This window comes from Ursus americanus, chromosome X (assembly GCF_024610735.1).
Source record: "Ursus americanus isolate L20-20 chromosome X, mUrsAme1.1.p, whole genome shotgun sequence".
NCBI classification, from domain to species: domain Eukaryota; kingdom Metazoa; phylum Chordata; class Mammalia; order Carnivora; family Ursidae; genus Ursus; species Ursus americanus.
In genome coordinates, this window is record NC_142164.1 from 63,135,865 (window position 1) to 63,160,702 (window position 24,838).

Genomic DNA, 24,838 nt, shown 5'->3' on the forward strand with positions numbered 1-24,838 from the left:
ATGAAGAACTTAATGACTGAAATTAAAAGTACACTAGAGGGGGGGCACCTGGGTGGCTCAGTTGGTTAAGCGTCTGTCTGCAGCTCAGATTGTGATCCCAGGGTACTGGGATCAAGCCCCACATCAGGCTCCCTGCTCAGCGGAGAGCCTGCTTATCCCACTCCTGCTGCTGCTCTCCCTGCTTGCGCGTTCTCTCTCTCTCTCTCTCTCTCTCTCTCTCTCTCTCCCCCTCCCCTTCCCTCCCTCTCCCTCTCCCTCTCCCTCTCCCTCTCCCTCTCCCTCTCCCTCTCCCTCTCCCACTCCCTCTCCCTCTCCCTACTTCCCTCTATCCCTCTCTCTCTGTCAAAATCTTTTTTAAAAAGAATACATTAGAGGGAATCAGTGGCAGATTAGAGGAGACAGAAGAATGGATCAGTGAACTAGAAGACAGTAATAAAGAGAAATCAAGCTGAACAACTAAAAGAGAAAAACAATAAAAAATAAGAATAAATTAAGGTAACCCAGGGACATCATTAAGGATTATAACATTCACATTATAACAATCCCAGAAGGAGGAAAGAGAAGGGTGCAGAAAATTTATTTGAAGAAATAATAGCTGAAAACTTCCCTAACCTGGAGAGGGAAAGAGACATCCAGATTCTGGAGGCACACAGAACCCACAACAAAATCAACCCAAGAGGTCCACACTAAAACACATAATAACTAAAATGGCGAAAAAGTAGTGATAGAGAATGTTAAAAGCAGCAAGAGAAAAAACAGTTACATACGAGGGAAAATCCCATAAGATTTTCACCTGATTTTTCAGCTGAAACTTTGTAGGCTAGAAGGGAGTGGCATGGTATATTCAGACTACTGACAGAAAAATAACCTGTAACCAAGAATACTCTACACAGTAAGGCTATCTTCAGAATACAAGGAGAGATAGAGTTTTCCAGGCAAATTAAAGTTCAAGGGGTTCATCATGATTACACCAGCCTTCAAGAAAGGCCATAATTAGGAGTAAGAAAATTATAAAAGGAAAAAATTTCACAGGTAAATGCAAACATATAATAAAAGTAGTGTATTAATCACTTATAAAACCAGTATGGAGGTTAAAGTGGAAAAACAATAAATTATATCTATAAAAATAAGAGATTCACAAAATAAAAGGATGTAAAGTATGATATGTAAAATGTGGGGGAAGTACAATTTTACTACTTTATAAATGACTTCAAAGTTAACTGACCCTCAACCTAATATAGACTGCTATATGCATAAAATATTATATATGAACCTAATGGTAACTACAAATCAAAAACCTATGGTAGATACACAAAAAGTAAAGAGAAAGTAATCCAAGCATAACACTGAAGAGAGCCATCAAATCACAAGGGAAAGGGGACAATGGGGGGAAAAAGAGAACTACAGAAACAGCCATAAAACAAGTTACAAAATGGCAATAATTACATACCTATCATTAATTACTTTGAATATCAATGGACTAAGTACTCCAATTAAAACACATAGGAGGAAAAAATACACGTAGGATGATGGAATGGATAAAAAATACAAGCTCCATCTAAGTGCTACCTATTTGAGACTCAGTTTAGACCTAAAGACGCATGGAGATTGAAAGGAAGGACACAAACATTTACCATGTAAATGGAAGTGAAGAGAAAGCCAGGAGAGCAATACTTCTGTTGCACAAAACATGCTTTAAAACAAAGATTGTAACAAGAGACGAGGATGCTACATGATGATAAAGGGAAAAATCCAGCAAGAAGATAAAATAGTTGTAAATATTTGTGCACCCAACACGGGAACACCCAAAAACATAAATCATGTGTTAACAGACATAAAAGAAGAAATTAATACAACAATAATAATTGACTTTAACACCCCATTTACATTAATGGGTACATCATCTATACAGAAAATGAAGGAAACAGTAACTTTGAATGACATATTGGACCAGATGAAATTAACATCACATATATTCAGAACATTCTATCAAAAAACAGCAGGATATACTTATTTTCAAGTGCACATAGAGCATTCTCCAGAATAGATCACATGTTAGGGCAAAAACAAGTCTCTGTGAATTTAAGAAGATGAAACCACATCAAGCATCTTTCCCAAACAAAACGATATAAAACTAAAATTAATTGTGAGAAAAATATGGAAAAAAACACTAACACTTGAAAGCTTAGCAACATGCTACTGAACAACCAATGGATCAACAAAGAATCAAAGAAGAAATCAAAAAATACATGGAGACAAATGAAAATGAAAACACAATGGTTCTAATTCATTAAGATGCAGCAAAAAGTGTTCTAAGGTGGAAGATTAGACCAATATAGGCCTATCTCAAGAAAGAATAAAAATCTCGAATAAACAACCTAACCTTACACCTGAAGGGGCTAGAAAAGAAAAAACAAAAAAAGGCCAAAGCCAGTAGAAGGAAGAAAGTAATAAAAATTAGAGCAAAAATAAATGAAATAGGGACTAAAAATACAAAATAGATCAATGAAACCAGGAGCTAGTTATTTGAAAAGATCAATAAAATTGATATACCTTTAGCCAGACTTACCGAGAGAGAGAGAGAGAGAGAGAGAGAGAGAGAGAAAGGACTCAAAGTCAGAAATGGAGAAGAAATAATGGCCGAGAACTCTGAAATACAAAAGATGATAGGAGAATACTATGCCAACAATTTGGACAACTAGAAGAAACGGATAAATTTATAGAAATATATAACCTTCCAAAACCAAATGAGGACATAATATAAAATTCAAACAAACCAGTTACTAGCAGTGATATTGAATCAGTAATCAAAAAACTCCCAACAAACAAAAGTCCAGGACCAGACAGCTTCACAGGTGAATTCTGCCAAACATTTGAATAAAAGTTAATACCTATTCTTCTCAAACTTTTCCAAGAAATAGAAGAGGAAGGGAAGCTTCCAAATTCATTTTATGAGGCCAGCATTACCCTGATACCAAACCCACATAAAGACACTACAAAAAAACCAAACTACAGGCCAATATCTCTGATGAATATTGATGCAAAAATCCTCAACAAAATATCAGCAAACCAAATCCAGCAATACATTTAAAAAAATCATTCACCACAGTCAGGTGGGACTTATTCCCAGGATGCAAGGTGATTCAATATTTGTAAATCAATTATTATAATAGGTCATATCAATAAGAGAAAGGAACAAAACCATATGATATTCTCAACAGATGCAGGAAAATCATTTGCAAAGTACAACATCCATTGATGATAAAAATTTTCAACAAAGTAGGTTTAAAGCAAACATACCTCAACATCATCAGACCATATATGGAAAACCCACAGCTCACATCATACTCAGTGGTGAAAAACAGATTTTCCTCTTAAGAACAGGAGCAAGACCAGAGTGTCAACTCTCATTTTTATTTAATAGAGTACTAGGAATCCTAGCTACAGTAGTCAGACAAGAAAAAGAAATAAAAGGGATCCAAACTGGTAAGGAAGTAAAATTTTTCACAGAAATGAATTCAGTGAAGTCACAGGTTACAAGATTATTGTACAGAAATTTTTCACATTTCTACACACTAATAATGAAGTAGCAGAAAGAGAAATTAAGAAAACAATCCCATTTACACTTGCACCAAAATTAATAAAATACCTAGGAATAAACTTAAGGAGATGAGAGTTCTGTACCACGGAAACTATAAAGTATTGATGAAAGAAATTATAGATGACACAAATGCAAAGATATTTCTTATTCATGAATTAGAAGAATTAATATTGGTGAAGAGTCTGTACTACCCAAAGCAGTCTATACAGATTCAGCGTAATCCCTGTCAAAATACTAACAGCATGTTTCTCAGAACTGTAACAAGTTATTTTAAAATTTGAATGGAACCACAAAAGACCTCAAATAGCCAAAGCAATCTTAAAAAAGAAGAACAAAGCAGGATGTATCACAATCCCTGATTTCAAGGTACATTACAAAGCTGTAGTAAGTATGGTACTTGCACAAAAATAGACACATAGATCAATGGAAGTGAATAGAGAGTCTAGGAATGAACCCACACTTATATGGTCAGTTAATCTATGACAGAGGAGGCAAGAATATACAATGAAGAAAGAGTCTCTTTCAACAAATGGTGCCAGGAAAACTAAACAGCTACATGCAAATGAATGAAACCAGACCACTTTCTTATACAGAAAAATAAACTCAGAATGGATTAAAGACCTAAATGTGAGACTTAGAAGAAAACATAGGCAATAATTTCTTTGACATGGGGCATAGAAACTTTTTTTTTTTTAGGCAAGTCTTTTCAGGCAAGGGAGACAAAGGCAAAATTAGACTGCTGTCAGTACAGCAAAGTAAAACGCTTTTGCATAATGACAGAAACCATCAACAGAACTACAAGGCAGCCTACTGAATGGGAGAAGATATTTGTAAAATGATATATTTGATAAGGGCTTAATACCCAAAATATATAAAAAACTTATACTAGTCAACACCCAAAAAACAAATAATCGGATTAAAAAATGGGCAGAGGACATGAATAGACATTTTCCAGAGAAGCCATATAGATGGCCAACAGACTCATGAAAAGATGCTCACCATAACTAATCATCAGGGAAATGCAAATTAAAACCACAATGAGATATCACTTTATACCTTTCAGAATGGCTAAAATCAAACACACAAGAAATAAGAAACGTTGACGATGATACAGAGAAAAAGGAACCCTCATGCACTGTTGCTGGGAATGCAAATTGGTGCAACCACTGTGGAAAACAATATGGAGGTTCTTCAAAAATTTGAAAATAGGTAATTCCACTACTGGGTATTTACCTAAAGAAAATGAAACTGCTAACTTGAAAAGCTATATGCACCCCTATGTTTATTACAGCATTATTTACAATAGCCAAGATATGGAAGCATCTCAAGTGTCCATCCATAGTTGAATGGATAAGGAAAACTATTACCTGGCCATAAAAAAATGAAATTCATCTTGCCATTTGCAGCAACATGCATGAACCTAGAGGGTATAATGATGAGTGATATCAGTCAGAGAAAGATGAATACCATACTATTTCACTTGTGTGGAATTGAAGAAACAATCCAAATGAACAACAAAAAAAAGGGACACAAGAAATAGATCCTTTAAATACAGAGAACAAACTGGTGGTTTTCAGAGTGGTGATGTGTGGGGGGATGGGTGAAACAGATAAAAGGGAATAAGAATATACTTAACTTGATGAGCCCTGGGAAATGTATAGAATTGTTGAATAATTGTATTTTAAACCTGAAACCAATATAACACTGTATCTTAGTTGCAGTTCAATTTAAAAACAAAGTTTAGTACGTGAAGAACATTGAAAATTGTCTCTAACAACTTAAATGTTGTTTCTAAAGAAAAATGCAGAATTTGTGTTCTTTAAAGAGATTGAATCTTGATAGGACTCCATATTTTTACTTGCTTTTGATAGGAAAACAAAGGCATTTTTCTTTCATTGAAGTATTAAAAGCAAACTTATATCAGGAAAGCATTTAAAGCCTCATAATGATAGAATCAGGTTTTAGAGAGTGTATATATAAAATAATTTTTTTGCATTGAGTTTTGCTCTGTACAGAATCATTACTCATTATCATTTTTGTATTTTGTATTTTTATTTTTTTCTAATACCTGCACATACCTTTGATGTCTAAAAGAAAGTTACCATAAAATAGTCATTTGCAAACATGATTATTTTCATTTTTTTCCTCCTGGGGAAAGTAAGAAAATGGATAGCCTGCTTTATCCCTTCTGAGGGATTTACTGTAAGAGTACATGATCTAAATGTTCTGATCAACTCAGAATACCCTATAGTGATTGGTGGATTTAAAAATTGTGATAATTTTCCTCTTCTCCACTCTTTGTAAGGATATATTTTCCCACATCCTAGTACTTGGTTACTTCTAACATTGTTCAATTTTTCACCTTCCATTCAGCATTTTCTATGATTATGTTCCCCTTCTAATAAATAAACCTTGAGTTCTTTATAATTTTGAAACCCTAAATACTGGATGTTGAGAGAGAAAAAAGCATTCTCATGTACTTTCTTTTTTTTTTAATAATATTTTTTTATTTTATTATGTTAGTCACCATACAGTACATCCCTAGTTTTTGATGTAAAGTTCCATGATTCATTACTTGCGTATAACACCCAGTGCACCATGCAATACGTGCCCTCCTTACTACCCATCACCAGTCTATCCCACTCCCCCACCCCGCTCCCCTCTGAAGCCCTCAGTTTGTTTCCCAGAGTCCATAGTCTGTCATGGTTCATTCCCCCTTCTGTTTACCCCCCCCCCTTGTACTTTCTATATTGAGTTATTGAGAGAGAATTTTTCACACCACTAAAATTTCGTATAAGCTATTGATTTCTGTGGTGTGTATGTGTATGTATATATACATATATATAGTTATATAGTCTTACCTGTGTGTACTTGAGCAACCCTAGTTCTTTCTGTTGGTTTTTTTCATAAGTACTTACATTCATTAGAAAATAAACTAATTTTTTCAGTATGATTATATACCAGAATGCCTTAAATGTGAAATGTTGTAAATATACTTTATTATCCAATTGATATTCAAAAGAGGGCAGTTGTGATAAGCACTGGGTGTTACATGTACTGATAAATCACTAAATTCTACACCTGTAACTAACATTACACTATGTGTTAACTAACTGGAATTTAAATAAAAACTTGGAGGGAAGAAATTAAAAAGAAAGAATCTGAAATAAAATCTGCCATTGGTGCTTTGTTACTAACCTTTCCTTTGTATGCAGGCATGCTGATAGTCTTTTCTTACAAATATAAAATGGTAAAAGTACTTGAAGAAGTTTGTGCTCTCTTGTCTCATGCCATGAGGTTGACAGTATTTATGGTTATATCACAACATTGTCACTTGAAGTTTGGATTATAATTGGAGCTAATTTATTAATATTTATAGCACACGTATCTAAAACATCTTTATGTTTATAATTTGATGATTCTGTATATGCTTGATTATGAAGATCAGAGGCTTTCATTTTCTGGTGAAACTTATGTGACCTCATGTGTTCTGTCAGCAGTGCCTTGTAGTATTATTGTTACATCTACATAAGAAATAGAATTCTCAAGGCCTTTCCTTGCCCCCACAACCTGGTGATTATTGCTTCCCAGCCTTGGGAAAGGCTGTAAGTTGACTTGTCAGGAAATTGAGTCACAGAGGCTCTACACAGAAGACTATCAAGCACGTGAACAAAGATGGGAAAGATTAACTAGAAATCAAAACACACAAAAAAAGAAGACAATAGACCCTCTTCTGCCACTGGCTCCAAGAACCTTGCTAACCATTTATTTCTACTACCACTGCTCCTTCCTTTATCAGGAGATAATTGAAGAATTCTCTGCAGAAAACACAAGTAGCCCCAGAAAAAAAAAGATATTTGTATTTGGAGACCCCAGCAAAATGACATGTTATCCATATGATCATCCTTCAGTGAAACCCCACAGTTGAAAATCCCATTCCCATGCATGTAGTTTCCAGTCAGCTTTCTAATGCTCCATTTTTAACTGTCAGTGAATAATAAAGGAAGACCTCTTAAGCAGAAAAAAGGGAACTCAGTAGAAAATGTAGACAATGCAAAGAGCATAAGGCAACTTATATAATTAATACCATCACAGGTCATGGAAAATAAAGCATTTCTAAAATAAGGACAAATGCTGTTTAAAAAAATAAGTAAAGGGAGCATTATATGGCATGAGTTCCAGATACGTTGTTAAATTAAATAAAGAACAATTCACAATCTATTGTATGCTGCTATTTGCAAGGAGGATGGGAAAAAAGGAATATGTAATATTTACTTATTTCTGTGAAAAGAAACTCAGAGAGTTTGTACCTCTTAATCCACTTCATTTTGCCCATTCTCTCATCCATCTTCCTCTGGCAACTACCGGTTTGTTCTCAAATTAATTCGGAGGAACAGACTTCCACCTATAAAATAAATAAGTCACAGAGATGAAAAGTACGGCATAAGTAATATAGTCAGTAATACTATAAATAATGCCTTATGGTGACAGATGGTGACTATATTACTGTGCCCAGCACTGAATAGTGTATACAGTTGTCTAATCACTATGCCATACACCTGAAAGTAATATAACATTATATGTCAATTATATTTCAATAAAAAATTACAAAAAATACTCTAAATGAGCTGGAAAGAATTTAATATTTGATGATTCACAGTCTTTCATTGGCTCAGAGGTATGAGCATGGATATTAATTATTACTATACTGGGGCAACTCAGAACAGTGTTTAATAGTTTGATTAACATAAAATATACTAAAGACTTTTCTGTGTTTCAATTCCAAATAAAAAGAACTCTTAGCAAAAGAGAAAACAACAACAGCAAACTCAGGAATCATAAGCTAGAAACCAAAGAAATTGGCTGCTTATGGGGTGGGGAGAGAAGAAGGTAGAAGAGATAGGAAAAGGAACATGACTTTCCTGATTATACTTTTTTTTTATCTTATTTTTTTGTATTTCAGGTTTTTATTTTTTATAATAATTTTTTATTATGTTAGTCACGATACAGTACATTGTACTTCAGGTTTTTAAATTCCAGTTAACATAGTGTGTGATATTAGTTTCAGGGGTAGAATTTAGTGATTCATCACAGCACCCAGTACTCATCACAAGTGCCCTCCTTAATACCCATCATCCATTTAACCCATCCCCCAACCCACCTCCCCTCCAGCATCTCTCAGTTTGTTCTCTATAGTTAAGAGTCTGTTTTATGATTTGTCTCTTTCCCCGCCATGTTCATCTGCTTTCTATCTTAAATTCTCCATGTGAGTGAAATCATATGGTATTTGTCTTTCTCTAACTTATTTCACTTACCATAATACTCTCTAGCTCCATCCACATCCTTGCAAATGGCATGATTTCATTATTTTTGATGGCCGGGTAATATTCCTGTGTGTGTGTGTGCACGCGCGCATGTGTATATCACATCTTTGTAATCCATTCATCAGTCAGTGGGCATTTGGGCTTTTATCATAGTTTGGCTATTGTTGATACTGCTGCCTTAAACATCGGGGTGCATGTACACCTTTGAATCTGTATTTTTGTATCCTTTCAGTAAATACTTAGAGTGGAAATGCTGGATTGTAGGGTCATTCTCTTTTTAACTTTTTGAGGAACCTTCCTGCTGTTTTCCAGAATGGCTGCACCAGTTTGCATTCCTACCAACAGTATAAGAGTGTTCCCCCTTCTCCATCCACATCCTCGTCAACGCCTATTGTTTCTTGTGTTAATTTTAGCCATCCTGAGAAGTGTGAGATGGTACATCACCATGGTTTTGATGTGTTTTTCCATGATGATGAGAGATGTTGAGCATCTTTTCATGGGCCTGTTAGCCATTTGGATATCTTCTCTGGAAAAATGTCTATTCACGTCTTCTGCCCATTTTTTAACTGGATTATATTTTGGGTGTTGACTTTGATAAGTTCTTTATAGATTTTGGATACTAACCCTTTATCAGATATGTCATTTACAAATACATTTTGTATTCTCCCATTTTGGAGGTTGCCTTTTAGTCTTGTCAGTTGTTTCCTTCACTGTGTAGAAGCTTTTTATCTTCAAAAGTCCTAATAGTTTATTTATTCCTTTATTTTTTAACATACACTGTATTATTTGTTTCAGGGGTACAGGTCTGTGCTTCATTATATAATACACAGTGCTCATTACAACACATACCCTCCCCAGTGTCCATCACCCAGTTACCTCATTCCCCCACCCCTCCAGCAAACCTCAGTGTGTTTCCTAAAATTAACAGTCTCCTATGGTTCGTCTCCCTTCCTGGTTTCGTCTTGTTTTATTTTTTCTTCTCTTCCCCTATGATCCTCTGTTTTGTTTTCTTAAAGGCCATATACCAGTGAGATCATATGATAATTGTTTTTCTTTGATTGACTTGCTTTGCTTAGCATAATACCCTCTAGTTCCATCCACATTGTTGCAAATGGCAAGATTTCATTTTTTTTGGCTGTGCAATATTCCAGTGTGTGTGTGTGTGTGTGTGTGTGTGTGTGTGTGTGTGTGTGTGTGTGTGTGTATACCACATCTTCTTTATCCATTCATCTGTCAGTGGACATCTGGACTCTCTCCATAGTTTAGCTATTGTGGACATTGCTGCTCTGAACATTGGGGAGCATGTGCCCCTTCAAATCACTATGTTTGTATCCTTTGAATAAATACCTACCTGTACAATCGCTAGGTCATAGGATAGCTCTATTTTCAACTTCTTTTGTTTTTAGATTTTATTTATTTATTTGACGGAGCGAGCCAGCGAGAGAGGGAACACAAGCAGGGGGAGTGGGAGAGGGAGAAGCAGGCTCCCAGGGGAGCAGGGAGCCCGATGCGGGGCTTGATCCCAGGACTCTGGGATCATGCCCTGAGCTGAAGGCAGACGCTTAACGACTGAGACACCCAGGCGCCCCTCTATTTTCAACTTCTTGAGGAACCTCCATACTGTTTTCCAGAGTGGCTGCACCAGCTTGCATTTCCACCAACAGTGTAGGAGGTTTCCCATTTCTCCACATCCTCACCAACATCTACATTTCCTGACCTGTTAATTTTAGCCATTCAGGCTGGTTAGAGGTATTACCTCATTGTGGTTTTCTTTTGTATTTCCCTGATGCCTAGTGATGTTGAGCGCTTTTTCATGTGTCTGTTGCCATTTGGATGTCTTCTTTGGAGAAATGTCTGTTCATGTCTTCTGCCCATTTCTTGATTTGATTATTTGTTCTTTGGGTGAGTTTGATAAGTTCTTTATAGATTTTGTATACTAGCCCTTTATCTGATATGTTATTTGCAAATATCTTTTCCTATTCTGTCAGTTGTCTTTTGGTTTTGTTGACTGTTTCCTTTGCTGTGCAAAAGCTTTCTATCTTGATGATGTCCCAGTAGTTCATTTTTGCCTTTGTTTCCCCTGCCTTTGGAGACATGTCTAGCAAGAAGTTGCTGTGGCCGAGGTTGAGGAGGTTGCTGCCTGTGTTCTTCTCAAGGATTTTGATGGATTCCTGTCTCACAGTTAGCTCTTTCATCCATATTGTGTCTATTTTTGTGTATGGTGTAAGGAAATGGTCCAGTTTCATTCTTCTGCATGTGGCTGTCCATTTTTCCCAACACCATTTGTTGAAGAGACTGCCTATTTTCCATTGTATATTCTTTCCTGCTTTGTTGAAGATTAGTTGACCGTAGAGTTGAGGATCCATTTCTGGGTTCTCTGTTCTGTTCAGTTGATCTATGTATCTGTTTTTGTGCCAGTACCATACTGTCTTGATGATTGCAGTTTTGTAATAGAGCTTGAAGTCCAGAATTGTGATGCCACCAGCTTTGGTCTTCTTTTTCAACATTCCTTTGGCTTTTCAGGGTCTTTTCTGGTTTCATACAAATTTTAGGATTATTTATTCTAGTTCTGTGAAAAAAAGTTGATGGTATTTTGATAGGGATTGCATTGAATGTGTAGATTGCTCTAGGTAGCATGGATTTTTTTTAACAACATTTGTTCTTCCAGTCCATGAGCATTCTGTTTTTTCCATTTCTTTGTGTCTTCAATTTTTTTCATGAGTATTCTATAGTTTCCAGATCGCTTGCCTCTTTGGTTAGATTTATTCCTAGGTATCTTATGGTTTTGGGTGCAACTGTAAATGGGGTTGACTCTGTAATTTCTCTTTCTTCAGTTACATTGTTAGTGTATAGAAATACAACTGATGTCTGTGCATCGATTTTATATTCTGCCACTTTACTGAATATGACAACAAATTAGGCAATCTGGAAGAAATGGATTCATTCCTACAGTCTTATAAACTACCATATCTGAACCAGGAAGAAATAGAAAACCTGAACAGACCCATAACCAGCAAGGAGATTGAAGCAGTATTCAAGAATCTCTGAACAAACAAGAGCCCAGGGCCAGATGGCTTCCCAGGGGAATTCTACCCAACATTTGAAGAAGAATTAATACCTATTTGTCTGAAGCTGTTTCAAGAAATTGAAATGGAAGGAAAACTTCCAAACTCTTTCTGTGAGTCCAGCATTACCTTGATCCCCAAACCATACAAACACCCCACCAAAAAGGAGAATTACAGACCAATGTCCCTGATGAACATGGAGGCCAAAATTCTCACCAAAATACTAGCCAATAGGATCCAACAGTACATTAAAAGGATTATTCACCAGGATTAAATGGGATTTATTTCTGGGCCACAAGGTGGTTCAACATCCACAAATCAATTAATGTGATACACTACATTAATAAAAGAAAGGACAAGAACCATATGATCCTTTCAATAGATGCAGAAAAAGCATTTGACAAAGGACAGCATCCTTTCTTGATTAAAACTCTTCACAGTGTAGGGATAGAGGGAACATACCTCAATATCATAAAAGCCATCTATGAAAAATCCACAGCAAAGGTCATTCTCAATGGGGAAGAACTGAGAACTTTTCCCCTAAGGTCAGGAACACAGCAGGGATGTCCACTATCACCACTGCTGTTGAACATAATACTAGAAGTCCTAGCCTCAGCAGTCAGACAACACAACGAAATAAAAGACATCCAAAATGGCAAAGAAGTCGAAGTCTCACTCTGTGCAGATGACATGATACTTTATGTGGAAAACCCAAAAGACTCCACCCCAAAATTGCTACAACTCATATAGGGATTCAGTAAAGTGGCAGGAAACGTCCCAGTAATTTATTATTGCTTTTGTTTTCCTTGCTTCTGGAGATTTACCAAGTAAGAAGTTGCTATGGCTGATGTCAGAGAGGTTACTGCCTGTTTTCTTCTCTTCGATTTTGGTGGTTTCCTGTCACACATTTAGGTCTTTCATCCATTTTGAATTTATTTTTGTGTATAGTGTAAGAAAGTGGTCCGGTTTCATTCTATTGCATGTTGCTGTCCAGTTTTTCCAACACCATTTCTTGATGAGACTGTCCCTTTTGGATATTCTTTGCTGTGTTGTTGAACATTAGTTGACTATATATTTGTGGGTCCATTTCTGGGTTCTCTGTTCTGTTCCATTAATCTATGTGTCTGTTTTTGTGCCAGTACTATACTGTTCTGTACCACAAATAACTTGAAGTCCAGAATTGTGATGCCTCCAGCTTTTTCTTTTTCAAAGTTGCTTTGGTATTTTGGGGTCTTTTGTGGTTCTATAGAAAATTTAAGGTTATTTGTTCTACCTCTGTGAAAAATGCTGTTGGTATTTTGATAAGGATTTCATTAAATGTATAGATTGCTTTGGGTACTATAGACATTTTCAGCAATATTTGTTCTTCCAATCCATGAGCATGGAATGTTTTTCCCTTTCTTTGTGTCATCTTCAATTTCCTTCATTGGTGTTTTCTAAGTTTTCATAGTACAGATCTTTTACCTCTTTGGTTAGGTTTATTCTTAGATATGTTATGGTTTTGGGTACAATTGTAAATGGGATCGATTTCTTGATTTTTCTTTCTGCTGCTTCATTATAGGTGTATAGAAATGCAACAGATTTCTTTTTTTTTTAATGATTTTTTATTATATTATGTTAGTCACCATACAGTACCTCCCCGGTTTCCGATGTAAGGCTCGTTGATTCATTAGTTGTGTATAACACCCAGTGCACCATGCAATACGTGCCCTCCTTACTACCCATCACCGGTCTATCCCATTCCCCCACCCCCCTCCCCTCTGAGGCCCTCAGTTTGTTTCTCATAGTCCATAGTCTCTCATGGAAATGCAGCAGATTTCTATATGTTGATTTTGGATCCTGCAACTGGACAGAATGCGTGTATGCATTCTAGCAATTTTTTGGCGGCGTCTATTGTATTTTCTATATAGAGTATCATGTAATCTGCAAATAGTGAAAGTTTGACTTCTTCTTTGCCGATTTGGATGCCTTTTATTTCTTTTTGTTGTCTGATTGCTGAGGCTAGGATTTCCAATACTATATTAAATAAAAGTGGTGAGAGTGGACTGTCGTGTCTTGTTCCTGATGGTAGATGAAAAGCACTCAGCTTTATGCCATTGAGGATGATATTAACTGTGGGTCTTTCATATATGGCCCTTATGATGTTGAGGTATGTTCCCTCAGTCCCTCCATTGTTGAGGGTTTTTAATCAAGAATGGATGCTGTATGTCGTCAAATGCTTTTTCTGCATCTATTGAGAGAATCATATGGTTCTTATCCTTTTTTTTATTAATGTGGTGTATCACATTGATTTGCAAATATTGAACCATTTCTATAACACAGGAATAAATCCCATGTGATCGTGGTGAATGATTCTTTTCCTGTACTGTTGTACTTGATTTGCTAGTATTTTGTTGAGAATTTTTGCATGCATGTCCATCAGGGATACTGGCCTATATTCTGTTTTTTAGTGGAGCCTTTGATTTTGAAATCAGAATAATGAGGGCCTCGTAGAATGAATTTGGAAGTTTTCCTTCTGTTTCTATTAAGAAGAATAGGTATTAACTCTTCTTTAAAGATTTGATAGAATTCCCCTGTGAAGCCATCTGGCCCTGGAATTTTGTTTGTTGGTAGATTTTTAATTACCGATTCCATTTCTTCACTGGTTATCAGTCTGTTCAAGGTGTCTGTTTCTTCCTGTTTCAATTATGGTAGTTGATATGTTTCTAGCTATTTATCCATTTCTTCCAGATTACTCAGTTTGTCGGCATATAATTTTTCATGATATTATTTGTATTTTTGTGATATTGTTTGTGAGTTCTCCTCTATCATTCGTGATTTTATTTATTTGGGTCCTTTCTCTTTTCTTTTTTATAAGTCTGGCCTGGGGGTTATCAGTTTTACTAATTTTTTTGGAGAACCAGCTTCTGGTTTCATTGATCTATTGGTTTTTTGATTTCTGTATTATTTATATCTGCTCTAATCTTATTATTTCACTTCTTCTGCTGGCATTAGCCTTCATTTGTTCTTTTTCTTTTTTTTTTTCATTTTGTAATTTAAATTCAGTTAGCCAACATCGTTAGTTTTTGATGTAATGTTCACTGATTCATTAGTTGCGTATTACACCCAATGCTCATCACTGTTCTTTTTCTAGCTCCTTTATGTGTTGGTTTAGGTTGCATATTCGAAATATTTCTACTTGAGGTAGGCATGTATTGCTGTATACTCCCTCTTATGACTGCTTTTGCTGCATCCCAAATGTTATGGATTGTCGTGTTTTCATTTTTGTTTATTTCTGTGTTTTTTCCTAATTTCTTTTATTCTTTGGTTGACTCATTCATTGTTTAGTAGCATGTTATTTACTTTCCATGTATATGTGATTTTTCTCAAATTTTATCTTGTGGTTGGTTTCAAGTTTCATAGCATTGTGGTTAGAAAGTATGCATGGTATGATTTCATTCTTTTTGCTCTTGTTGAGGCTTTATTTGTGACCAGTATGTAATCTGTTCTGAAGAATGAAAAGAATGTGTATTACGATGAAATGTTCTGAATCTATCTTTTAAATCCATCTGCTCCAGTGTATCATTCAAAGCCATTGTGTCCTTGTTGATTTTCTGCTTAGATGATCTGTCCTTTGTTACAAGCATGCCCTACTCTTTTTGTATTATTTTCAATGAGTTCCTTTATGGTTTTTAATAATTGTTTTATGTGTTTGAATGTTCCCAAGGTGGGGGAGATCTTCTTACTGGATAGACCCTCTTTTTTATTATATAATGCCCTTCGTCATCTCTTGTTATAGTCTTTGGTAAGTCTAGTTTGTCTGTTATAAGTATTGCTACTCTGGCTTTTTTTGACATCCATTTGCATGGTAAAGACTTCTCCATCGTCTTGCTTTGAATCTGCAGGTGTCTTTAGGTCTAACATGAGTCTTATAGGCAGCATAGATGTGGGTCTTGTTTTTTTTTTTTTTTTATCCAGTCTGACACCATATATCTTTTGATTGGAGCATTTAGTCCATTTACATTCAGAGTAATTATTGTTAGATATGAATTCAGTGCCATCCTGTTACTTGTTTTGTCATTGTTTCTGGAGATTTTCTGTGTTGCTTTCTAGGCTTTGTCAGTTTTGGTCTTTCTTTCCCATGTAAAGAGTCCCCTTTAATATTTCTTGCAGGGCCGGTTTAGTGGACATGAAATCCTTTATTTTCTGTTTGTCTGGGAAACTCTTTATCTCTCCTTCTATTCTGAATGACAGCCTTGCTGGATAGAGTATTCTTACCTGCATATTTTTCCCATTCAGCACATTGAATATCATGCCTCTTTCTTCCATCCTGCTAAGTTGTTGTGGACAGGTCTGCTGCTGATATAATTTGTCTTCCCTCTTAACTTAGGTACTCCTTTTATCTTGCTACTTTTAGGATTTTTTCTATATCTCTGTTTTTTGTAAATTTACAGTATGTCTTGATTTGGGCCTGCTTTTGTTGATTTTGATGGGAGTTCTGTATGCCTCCTGGACTTGGAAGTCTGTTTCCTTCCCCAGATTAGGTAATTTATCAGCTTAATTTCCTCGAATTAACCTTCTGACTCCTTTTCTCTCTTCTTCTGGGACTCCTGTGATACAAATATAATTATGTTTCATGGAGTCGCTGAGTTCCTTAAGTCTACTTTCATGGTCCTAGATTTTCCCCCCTTTTTATGAGCTTCCTTATTTTCCGTAATTGTATCTTCTATATCATTTATTTGTTTTCTTTTCTTCTTTCTTCCAAGTGGTCATTGTATCCAGTCAGTTTTGAATCTGTTATTGCACTTTTCATTTTGGCATGATTGTTTTTAAACTCTTTTATCTCTGTGTTAAGGGTTTCCCTGGTCTGTTCTATGCTTTTCTCAAGCCCAGCTAGTATCCTTATGATTGTTGCTTTAATTTCTGGGTCAGGCATGTTACTTACATGTATTTTGTTTAGATTCCTGTCCATGACCTTGTTATTTCTTTTGTGATGAATCCTCAGTCTAGACATTTTGTCTAGGTATCTGCTTTCTTCTCTGTGTTAGGAAATCCTGTTATATTTCCTGCTCTTGAGAGTAATGACTTTATGAAGAGGAGGTCATATAATGTCCAGGGTCTGTCGCTTCAGGAAGTGTCTCTGGTGTCTGCTGTGTGCACTCTGCTGCTGTGTTGTGGCTGTTCTATCCCTCAGATCAGTACTCTGCAGAGTTTCTCCTTGCCTGCAGTGAGTAGTTTCTGGACCTTGGCCAGAGTGTGGCGAATTTTAACTAGTTGTGCTCTTACCTGCTTGTTTAAAGAGACCTGGTGCCATTTCCATTAGAACTGAAGCTTTGCAGAAGCCTGTAGTCAGTAGACATGGTGCCTTTGGGGGTGTGTCCTGGTCTGGGGGAGGAGCCTGCTGTGCTGGTTCTCAGGCACACTTGCCTGAGAGAAGCAATACCAGTTGAACGCAGAGGGGCAGAGTTGGTGTAAGCAATTAAGCAGCCTGTGTTGGCACTCTTCTATTTACTGAAGTTAGTTTATGCTGAAGTCCAATGGAGGAAAGTGGCACCAGCCAGTTCCTTTGTCCCCTGAGAGAGGAGTTCATGCTCACTGATGGCAGAAAAGCACTCCCAGAGGAGCAAATAAAGTGCCTTCATGTACCCTAAGTGTTTTTTAGATCATTGTTTTCTCACTGTCTGTGTCCAGGTTGCTTGCCTGCCTATTGCAGTGCATTGTGAACTTTGGGCTCTTCCCTAGCCAAGCTGGCTGAGTTTTAAAATTCTAAATTTCCAGACCTGGTGTGCTGGGGACCTGTGCTGGTCTGGGGGTGGTGCAGGTTTGACCCAGAAGGGCAGTCTCACCAGAGCTCAGGAGTGTGGAATTTGGAGCAGAGCTCACTAAGCAGCCAGTGTCTAGTTTCGCTGTCCTCATCAGGTGTCTCTGCATGTATTCTTAGAGGTTGGGGACGGAAATGTTGCCCACTGGCTCCTTTGTCCCCAGAGAAGCAATGACATCTCTCAGATGCCCTCCAAAAAGGGGGATCCATCTCTCCCAGTGTGTCTCAGGAGATCCTCAGATCATGCCATCTGACCCCGGTTTACCTTCCTGCCTTTTCTACAGGAGAACTGCAGCACCCTCAGGGTTCTATATCAGCCATGCCAGGGACCTCCAAAACTACAGTCTTTGAGCTCTCCTAGTTGAAAACACTCCTGAAAGTCATCCCCTCGTTTTCTCAGTTAATGGGTTTGGGAAGTGTTTTCATTGTGTGATCCCCTCTATGCTCCTCTCTCTCTTGCCTCCCTCTGCAATCTGGGCTCCTTCCCCTCTTCAGCACCCATGATCCATTTCTCCCCCAAACAGGTCTCCGCATCTCCTATCTTCCACGATGTGGCCTCCTCTCTCCCTCTAGTTGTGCAGTTTGTTCTGTCAGTCCTCAGATCTATTTCTTGGGTATTCAGAATGAGTTGATATTTATCTAGCTGTGTTTGAGGGATGCAGCAAGCCTACAGTCCTCCTACTCTACCATCTTAGCTCCTTTTTTATATTATTTTTACTTTTGAACCATGGTAATGTTTTTATATATTTAAAATTTTGAAAATCAGCAAGGATGGAGAAAAGCAAAAAGTGATTACAAACAGAAAGAAGTGAAACTAACTGCATAACAAATTGATAACAAACATGCAGAAGAAAAACAATCCAAGTAACTGTTGAACACATTACTCTGATTATTTACCCTTAGTGGAATGTAAGGACAAAAATAAACAAAATTTGAACCTAATTTTGTTGTTAGTAGTAGTATGGAAGTAGCCTATTTGAAATTGTTTTTTGTATATTTTAAGAGTGAGCATATGAATAAATATGTCGATGTTGTAAAACAGTGGTCTTACTTGGGAGAAGAAAGATAAAAATAGTGGAATGCAAGAAGAAGAGGAGCGACCTTGTGATGTTATATTGGGACAGAATTATCAGTATGAATTCAAGATGATAAAGAAGTTCCTAACTTTTCACTGAAAAGGCCTAGAAACAGTGAAATCCTAGTAGTAATAAGTATAACTAGCACATAGATTTTGAGCACTAAGTACTGTTCCTCACTAAAAGGAACCAAAATTCTTTGAATAAATGACAATTCAGTATCTGGGGTGAGAAAACTAATGAATACCTATCACAAAGACACAAGAACCATTTTGTGTGGGCTCCCACTGGCCCAATGTGGGATAATTCGAATGTCAAAAAAAAAAAGATACTTAAGAATTACAACTTGTTCAATAAAAAACTAACCTATAATTTCACAACAATACAAAAGTATGGGACAGGGAAAGCTCTTCTTTAAGAAGAATGCCAACTAACAACTTTGTAGAAGGAATGATAAATTTAGAAAATCATATTTTGCAACTTCCATTGTAATAATGACTGCAGGTAAGGATCATCATTGGTTGCTAAAACCATATGGTGAAAAAAATTATGGGGTAATGGAATATTTACACAGTTTGAAAATGTAACCCATAGATTACTTATTAATTTCAAAAAGAAAAAAGTATCGTTAAAATAGAGAAATCTGGTACAGTCCCTTAACCAAATGATCAGACTTAATATTAATTGTGGAGTAAATTGACATTGTGTACCTCCTGATCTGATGCAGTGGGGTGCATCATCACCTATATTGTATTTCTACCAAAAATGGTTAGCCTGGATCTAATGATCAGGAACTAAACAAAAACAACTTAAATGGCATTCTTTAAAAAATGCACTTGGATATTTTAGAAATATCAGTGTCGCACATATCCAACACGGACTTAAAAACTTATAAATTCAATGTATTGATCCTAATTGGATTCTGGGTGGAAAAATATGTATATAAAGGATATATTATTGGAACAGTAGGTAAAATCTGACTATGGACTATATGTTAGATAAATTTCTTGGGTGTGATAATATTTGTATTCTAGTCAGTATGAAAATATTCTTGTTTTTAGGAGATATGTGCTAATGAAATATTTAGGAGTGAAATGTAACAATGTCTGTAACTCATTCTCAAATGAATTAGCAAAAAAATAGTGTAAAATTAGAGGATGAAGTGAGAAAAAGCCAATGTGGCAGTTGCTAAACTGGGAGAAGCATGAGTTTCCAGATTGAAGGGACCTACCAAGTACCCAGTATGATGAATGGAAAGGAAAACACACCCACACCAGAGCACATTATCACAAAATTTCAGAGTTGAGGATAAATAAAACAACCTTAAGAGTTGTGAGAGGAATGTCTCAAAGGGGAGGTATTCATGGGAGATTTAAATAATAGATTACCTAATATAATTGATTATGAGAAAAATAGTATTCAGATGGGCTTTATATTTCTGGAAGAAGGTTTAGAGAGAATTACCAATAGTGACATATAAAACTAAGAAAATGAAAAAACAAGGCAATTACTAAGTCCAGGAAGAACCAAAAATTTTACAAGAAAAAATATATAAAATTCTAGTACCTACTTGATTCAACAGGTCGTAATAAGGTAAACACTGAATATTAACTTAAACAGCACTTGTGCTATAACCAGTGTTATTAGAAGAGTGTAAAAATGAAGCAGTGGTAATGTGGGATAGTATAGGAGAGCTGAATTTCATAACACATGTATATATGCATATATGTATGTGTAAATACCAGAAGAAATAGCTATGAATTTGGGGATAGGAAGGAGATAGGCATGAAGGAGGAGACAAAAGACCTTTTTGTTATAAGCTTTTTAATCTTATGTAACTTTTTAAGATCTATACATTTGTGATTTAGTACAAATATAAATAATTTAAAGTATATTTTATACATTTTTACTACAGGATAATTATTTGTGATTTATTTCATTGGTGTTTCCACAAAAATAATTCCATTTTTTCTAGTAGCTTTTGATGAAGTTTTCACTGAGGATTTTGTTTTTGACAGTGGCAAATCAAAAAATATAAAACATGTAATCCATGGGGAGTTTTGTGCCAATGTAGTGGTCCACACATACCAAGGTTGAGAACTATGTTCTTCACAATACAGAGAAATTTAAAAAGCTGGAGCAGAATAGTTCTCTTTTAAACTGCCTAGCTGGCAATGAAAGAAGAGTCTGAAATTAACCACTCAGTTGTGGGAATAAATTTTAGTTGTTTTGCTTAAGGGTATATTTGTAAAGGTCCTATAGCTGGGAGTACCAGTAAAAGTGACAAAACTCCTTTTGTCTCCCACCATGTTTAACAGTAGCTGTCAAGAGACAAATTAATTGTAGATAAGAGTTTGGAATCTATACCAAATCTGAAATGTTAAGTTTAATATCCATTGTTAACAAAAATAGCTACTGGAAGAAGTAAGCTTTTCATGGAGAAATCTTTTTTATTTTAAAGTATACATAAGGATTTCAGGGTATTATTTTTAAGTCCCTGTAATAAATAACAGTGCTTTTAATTAAATATTTACCAATTACAGTCACCTTTAAAATTTTTCACCTTCCTTTTCTGCCCTTCAAAATTAAAAATAAAACATTAAAATTTTATTTCTTTTAAATGAAATGGTTTACAGTATATGGGATTTCATAACTTTTTGTTTATTCACTGGACTAATAGCTTAACAGTGAAGAAAGCATTCCCACATCAAGTTTTCCCACTTGTACTATGGATGAGGAATTGGGAGAGGTATTTTCAGTTATTATGCTAGTTATATGACCTTTTTCTATGTTTCTCTTGCTTTTGCTTTTTAGGGTAAGATAGCTGAACGTGGTACCCACCATGGTTTGCTTGCAAACCCTGGCAGTATCTATTCAGAAATGTGGCATACACAGAGTAGCCGTGTGCAGAACCATAATAACCCCACATGGGATGCAAAGAAAGAAAATGTGTCCAAAGAGGAGGAAAGGAAGAAACTACAAGAAGAAATTGTCAACAGTGTGAAAGGCTGTGGAAACTGTTCCTGCTAAGTTACACGAGACATTTTTTTTGACACATTTGCACTAAAGCAGAATTGTTTTATTAAAAAAATCATACATTCCCATTTTCTATAATCCTTTTTTAGATAAGATTTATTTGAAAAAGAATTTTGAGTTTTACATCTTTCACAATATTTAAGGTGATATCTGTATTTAGCCCCAGATTATTTTCTTGTGACTGTCTTCGTTGTGCCCAAAGCATAGTTTTTGTTACTATTTCACTTTGCTCCATTTCTATTTTTGGGGCCTGATAGCCATTTGATATCCATAACCAGATGAATTACATTGGATTACAAATTTTAGTAGTTTTTAAAATCTCCTTTATGCTGACAATTTAGATGAAAAGTATCCATTTAAAAAAAAAAGACAATGTTTGTTCATTGTTTCTCCTTCTCCCTCTCCACTGACATAGTTTAGTGATAGATACCTACACTTTCATTTTTAAAGTCTTTGCCACTGTTATCTTTTGGGAGAAAAACCTTAATTCTCATGTATATATGTAGAATGTTCTTCATCATTAACCGGCATCTCTAGTGGTGGGAGTTTTATTTTTCATCAAAATGAGTTGTTGCTCTTGTTTGGGACCAAAATTTATACCTTTCCCTTTAAACACTTAAAACCCTGATGTAATTTGACAGTTGTCATACTGGGAATGATCTAAAATGCTTAGGAAGTTAATTGCCCTTCTATTTCCATATTAACTATAGTGCTTTTGCTGTCTGACGTTACATAGAGAAACAACTAAATGGAATGTATGCATGTACATATATGTGTGTGCACATGCTAACACTTGTATATAAAGCAGCAACCACTTAAAAATTAATGACCTTGAGGTAAATAGAATATTATGTATATGTACTCTAGATGATTGGGACTTTAATCAGTGACACGTCAGAATTTATTAGGTCTTCCCTTCCTTTTTTAGTTAATGAGTTCCTTTAAATGTGACATAACAAGGAAGAGCCCAAACAAAATGATCAAGTTTTACCTGTTAATAAAATGTTGGTATATGTTCACTTAGAAGCTCTTCTCTTTTCCAGCTTGAATAGCTTCTTTTCTTTTTAAAGAAGCTATTTTCTTTTCATATGATTAGAGGTGGTCTCTAAACCATTGGATCATGTGGTCATTAACCAGTATTTTCAGCTAATAAAAACTTGAATAACCTAAAAAACACAGTTATTGTAGGGGCCATTAAGTCTTAAATATTTTCTTTTAACTTCATCATATTAAGATGGTTCTATACAGTGAAATAATAGACAAAAGAAAAGCTTCCTAGGATGATTGACTCAGACGAAAGTGTCAAGAAAAGGGGCATTTATTATAACATAATTTTACATTACCATATTACATATTCATATAAAAGGGTATAAAGTATAAATTTTTAAATCCATGTTGAAATATTTTTTAATGGATTGGGATGAATAAGCTATAGTTTTAGAATATGGGCTCTGAAAATGGAGCAAGATGATAGTGTTTTATTTCTTATATCCCTGTATTTTAAAAATAGTGTATTTCCTTCCTAAGGGAGCCCAGTTTACAAAAATTAAGTTGGAACAAGAGTAATTTGTGATCAGAAAAACTGATGCCTTCCTGAAGGTTTTCAAAATAGAAATATCTTGGTGATGAACAGATAGGTTCATTTGGAAGTTTTTTCAACAGTTCAAGTCTGAGGGTCAGCTGTGAGAATCAGAAAGAGGTGTAGGCATTTGGACAAACTCAAAGTATGCATTTACTTTTCCTCTACAGGGATGTGCACCTTTTATATACCTTAAGATAAATATTTTGCCTTTTTCCTTAGATGTTGACAAAGATCAGTTTGTACAAATGGCTAGTTTAAAAATAAGTTTTAAGGGGCACCTCCGTGGCTCAGTCTGTTAAGCGTTCAACTCTTGATTTCAGGTCATGATCTCAGGGTCGTGAGATCAAGCCCTGCATTGGGCTCTGAGCTGGGCATGGAACCTGCTTAAGATTCTCTCTCTGCCTCCATCCCCCCCCCAAATTAATTAATTTTGCTTTAAGGATAAGATATTTAAAGATTATATGAATTCTTGTTTCTGGATCACTTTGTTTATGTTGTCATCTTGCTGTCATCCTTCCTAATTCCTGGATGTGTCAGTGAGTAGCAGCTTTTGCCAGTGTATATTTATAATTCATATATACCTTCTACCTTTGTCATAGGATATTCTGTTGTAGATTAGTAGTTGAAAGCTTTTAAATATATTTGTTTTGGGAGCTTTCTTAAATTATAGAAAGTCCCTTTTCCCCCTGCTTTGAGTACATAGATTTTGAATGTAAACTATATAGTAAATGACAATATTAAGTCAAATAAGCTGGTTAAAACTGATTAGTTAAGACAAAATGACTCAGCAAGGGAGGCTCTTTGCCAGTTTTATTGTTACAGCAATTTGTGCAGATAATCATTACTAAATAAACAATATGTCTTTGTGACTAGAAATGGATGGCCCATTGAAGGAACTCTTTTCTGCAATGCATAGGGAGAACTGATATTTTGTCATTCACACTTTTAGATCAAGTATAGATAATTAATAGACACTCTGGGGGTATGGCTTTAGAGCCTTATGCAGAAGGTGAAAACTTGGAATTGCCTCAAAGAGAAAGTAATTGTTTGCAGAGTTCATAATATGGGTAAAATGGTAGTAAATTATAGTGCTTTAACTTAGCATTAAGCTGTCATATTTCTGATGACCAATCAGTGAAAGGCAACTTTCCATTGCCCCAAGTTTTTCAGTTCTAATGGTTATGAAGGAAACCTTTGGGGTAGAGAAATTTCTTGACTGCAAAGCATACAAAACTAGCATTTTGATTAAGTAGAATTGGAATTAATTGTTCTAATTAAAAACAAGTCGGAACAGTTTTGGTTTAAAAAGACAGTGGATTGTTTTCATATATCCTGTTCGCACACAGCTACAGAA

At 35.7% G+C, this 24,838-nt stretch overlaps 1 protein-coding gene across 7 annotated transcripts in view; it reads left to right on the top strand.

Annotated features, from left to right (window-relative positions):
• Positions 1-24,838, top strand: part of ABCB7 (ATP binding cassette subfamily B member 7) — a 311,206-nt gene that overhangs the window by 201,974 nt on the left and 84,394 nt on the right. For 3 of the 7 annotated variants that reach the window (XM_045803624.2, XM_045803621.2, XM_087860327.1), the window contains one exon: positions 21,681-23,964. The exons of 3 other annotated variants lie outside the window; for them this stretch is intronic. In XM_045803624.2, coding sequence (XP_045659580.1) covers positions 21,681-21,896 — 216 coding nt within the window. In that variant the 3' untranslated portion in view covers positions 21,897-23,964. Of the gene's footprint in view, positions 1-4,664; positions 4,811-21,680; positions 23,965-24,838 lie in introns of those variants that run through there. One more of the 7 variants, XR_015723486.1, reaches the window with a different exon arrangement.